The 3,961-nt window shown below is 42.1% G+C and overlaps 1 protein-coding gene across 1 annotated transcript; it reads left to right on the forward strand.

Moving 5' to 3' along the window:
* Nucleotides 1-2,732: 2,732 nt before the first annotated feature.
* LOC103117663 (olfactory receptor 56B34) lies at nt 2,733-3,698 on the forward strand. The gene has a single exon (XM_007527775.1). The coding sequence runs from the start codon at nt 2,733-2,735 to the stop codon at nt 3,696-3,698; it is 966 nt and encodes a 321-aa protein (XP_007527837.1).
* Nucleotides 3,699-3,961: the final 263 nt, after the last annotated feature.

A 3,961-nucleotide genomic window follows, 5' to 3' on the forward strand; every position in this document is an offset into this window, starting at 1 on the left:
GTATATAAAACTCAATAAATTTCTAAAAGGGGCACAAATTTCAAGAGGATGAGTATAAAAGAAAATGGTGAAAGCCAACATGAAAACATTAAAGAAAAACTCTATGAATTGTCATGTCATAAATACACATTAGAATACACATTGTAGGGAGTCGGGCGGTGGCGCAGTAGGTTAAGCCCACGTGGTGCCAAGTGCAAGGACCAGTGTAAGGATCCCAGTTCAAGCCCCCGGCTCCTCACCTGCAGGGGAGTTGCTTCACAGGCAGTGAAGCAGGTCTGCAAGTGTCTTTCTCTCCCCCTCTCTGTCTTCCCCTCCTCTCTCCATTTTTCTCTGTCCTATCCAACAACGATGACACCAATAACAACAATAATAATAACTACAACAATAAAACAAGGACAACAAAAGGATAAATAAATAAATAAATATTTTGAAAAAAGAATACACAAGGCAAAAGCAATCATAGTCAAACAAAATATCTCCAAATACTCAGAAAAATCATAAGAGAAGGGTAGTAGTACACATTCTTATTTAAAGATTTAAACAAATGCAGAAAACTTGACACTTACTATAAAGATATAATTTTAATTTAATTTATAAAATAAAATTTTTTTCAATGACAAAACCACGTCATACTCTTAATTTATCTACAATTTCACATAATTCAATCAAAATGCTATTTCAACAAGAATTTCATGCAGAAGCAAAATTACAACAAGACCCGGGTTCGATTCCACACCATTTCCACCACTCAAGTTTGTGTCCTTAGTCTCTAATCATCCTCCCCTAACATTTCTCCCTCTAGAAGTATGGACCAAAATTCTTCTTGGAGTGCAGAAGGTAAGAGGTCTGGCTTCCATAACTGTTTCTCCATGGAATTCTTGTTCATGAGCCCATATATTTTATAAAGATCTTGTTTGTTTGTTTGTTTGTTTATAAGAAAGAGAACCAGAACATCACTATGGAACATGTGTTGCCCAGGACTGAAATTGGGACCTTATGCTTCAGATTCCAGTGCTCTAACCACTTCACCACCTCTGATACCACGCAATATATAATATACATTATATATATGAGTAATTTAATAACGATTGACAAGATTGTAGGATAAGAGGGGTACAATTCCATACAAGTCCCACCACCAGTTTTGTATCCTTTTGCCTCAATTGGAAGGTGGCCCCCGTTCTTTATCCTTCTGAGAGTATGGACCATGGGGAACAGAAAGTGGAAGGTCTGGGCTCTGCAATTGCCTCTCCATTGAACATGTATGCTGTCAGGTCAATCCACACCCCAGCCTGTTTCCATCTTTCCCTAATGGAATAAGGTTCTATGGAGGTGAAGTTTTAGGACACACTGGTGAGGTCTTCTGCCCAGGGAAGTCAGAATGGCATCATGGTAGCATCAGCAACTTGGTGGCTGAGAAGCGGTAAGATATAAAGCAGGACAAACTGTTCAATAAACAGGAGCCTAAAGGTAAGAACAGAGCAAATACCTAAGGGTCTTCATGTGGGAAGAATCTAGGAAGTCTATTTTAGGTATGCTTCAAGGGGTCCATGACTTAATAGCTAACATACAGGTGGGCTAAAAGTAGAATCTGAGATGGTGTCAGAGTTGAGAAAAGGACTAGAAAGCTGGATCAGAGCAGAAAGTAACTCCCAAACATGAGGGATTTTCAAATAAACCAAATTCCCAAATAACTTGGTTATAATAATAATTATCAGATGAGATCAGGCATGTTCAGAGTGGTAAGGCCATAGACTATAATATCTATTGCCTTCTTAAACTCTAAGACAGAAAGGAACCTTCCACATTTTCTTTAAAATCCGTGTTTCTCCCAGTCCTAGAACCTCTGTGGCTTTCCTTGTTTTTCTTCACCCTTCTCTTGACCCATAACATTTGATACTGCATGTGCTGACCTCAACCAAATCAATGCAAACAGTGTTACCTCAACATGCTTCACTTCAGACTGTGTCCAGAGACACCATGCCTAGGATGTCAACCCTCCAGCTCCAATACTCTGGTGAGACCTTTCCTAGTTCGTAGCACCCCTTAGTTCCCTCTCTGGTGGCTCACTTCCTAACAAAGTTACAGGACTCATATATTTCTTAATGTATCCAGAATTCATAAGGTAAAACATAATAAACTTTGATTATCTTATATAACAAAATCTTTATCCTAGAATCTACTTTGACCCTTCTAACATTCATACCTGAATTCACTACAGTGCCAAAAATTAAAAACAAATTATGATGAATAAAAAGTGAGGTTGTTTGTTTGTTTGTTTGTTGCCTCCAGGGTTATCACTGGGGCTCTGATGGAGCCTAGACTTCGAACCCACTGTGCCTGGAGGCCATTTTTTCCATTTTTGTTGCCCTTGTTATTGTTGTTGTTGCTGGATAGGACAGAAAGAAATTGAGAGGGGAGAGGAAGATAGTGAGGGAGACAGAAAAATAGACACCTGCAGACCTGCTTCACTGCTTGTGAAGCAACCCTCCCTGTAGGTGGGGAGCTGGGAGCTAAACCAGAATCTTTCGCCGTTCCTTGCACTTCGCACCATGTGCACTTAACCTGGTGAACTACAGCCCAGACCCTAAAAAAGTGAGATTAATTGTCCTCCCCACCCACCCAATGAATTGCATGCTATGTAAAATTGGAGAATTCAGAGGCAGGGATCACAGTTATTCTTGTTTCCTTTTCATTTACAGGTAAATCCTGAGAAGAAGGCATCCCATGATATGGATTCCACCCTGACAACAAGCAATAGCTCAAGGTCCCAAGTGTCTGAGTTCATCCTCATGGGATTCCCAGGCATTCATGAGTGGCAGCACTGGCTCTCTCTGCCCCTGGCCCTGCTCTACCTCCTCGCCCTTGCTGCCAACCTCCTCATCTTGATCACCATCCTCCATGAGCCTCCCTTGCACCAACCGATGTACCAGTTCCTTGGCATTCTGGCTCTAGTAGACATTGGCTTATCAACCACCATCACTCCCAAGATTCTGGCCAGTTTCTGGTTTGATGCCAAGGCCATCAGTCTCCCTGAGTGCTTTGCTCAAATCTATGCCATCCACATGTTTATGAGCATGGAGTCTGGCATCTTTCTCTGCATGGCTGTGGATAGATATGTAGCCATTTGCTATCCCCTCCAGTACCCCTCCATAGTCACTGAGGCTTTTGTGATCAAGACCACATCGTCTGTGGTACTCAGGGGTGTCCTGTTGACCCTCCCATTGCCTGTTCTGGCTTCCCAGAGGCACTACTGCTCCAAGAATCACATTGACCACTGCCTGTGCTCTAACTTGGGGGTCACCAGTCTGGCCTGTGATGACATTACTATTAATAGTTTTTATCAGTTAATCCTGGCCTGGGTAGTGTGTGGGGGTGACATGGCTCTGGTGTTTGTTTCCTATGCTTTGATTATTCGCTCAGTGCTAAGGCTGAACTCTGCTCAAGCAACATCTAAGGCCCTGAGCACCTGCAGCTCCCATCTCATCCTCATAATCTTTTTCTACACAGCTGTTGTGGTCGTGTCTGTCACTCATTTGGCAGGAAGAAGGTTTCTCTTGATCCCAGTTCTGCTCAATGTGCTGCACAGTATCATCCCCCCGGCCCTTAACCCCATGGTGTATGCCCTTAGGACCCAGGAGCTGAGAGTAGGCTTCCAGAGGGTGCTTGGTCTGGGTGAGCCAGTGTCCAGGAAGTAAGTCAACGTTGAAAGGTAGAATGTTGTAAATCATACGACAGAAAGAGCACAGACTTTGGAGCTCAGCTGTCCTGGGGTAAAATTAAATCTCTCCAAGTTGCTTATGCATCAATTCAAATCAATTCACGTATTGTGTATGGCATGTACTATATGTCAAACATTGTCTGAATATCTCACAATTATTAACAAATCTAACTATCATAACAACCCTACAAAAGCAAGTACAATTATTACTTATACATTTTGAAAGTGAGACCAGAAAGT

This window comes from Erinaceus europaeus, chromosome 17 (genome assembly GCF_950295315.1).
Source record: "Erinaceus europaeus chromosome 17, mEriEur2.1, whole genome shotgun sequence".
Classification (NCBI taxonomy): Eukaryota; Metazoa; Chordata; class Mammalia; order Eulipotyphla; family Erinaceidae; genus Erinaceus; species Erinaceus europaeus.

What these genes read in the sequence shown, in the direction of transcription:
- LOC103117663 (XM_007527775.1), top strand. Translation starts at nt 2,733, where the DNA reads ATGGATTCCACCCTGACAACAAGCAATAGCTCAAGGTCCCAAGTGTCT.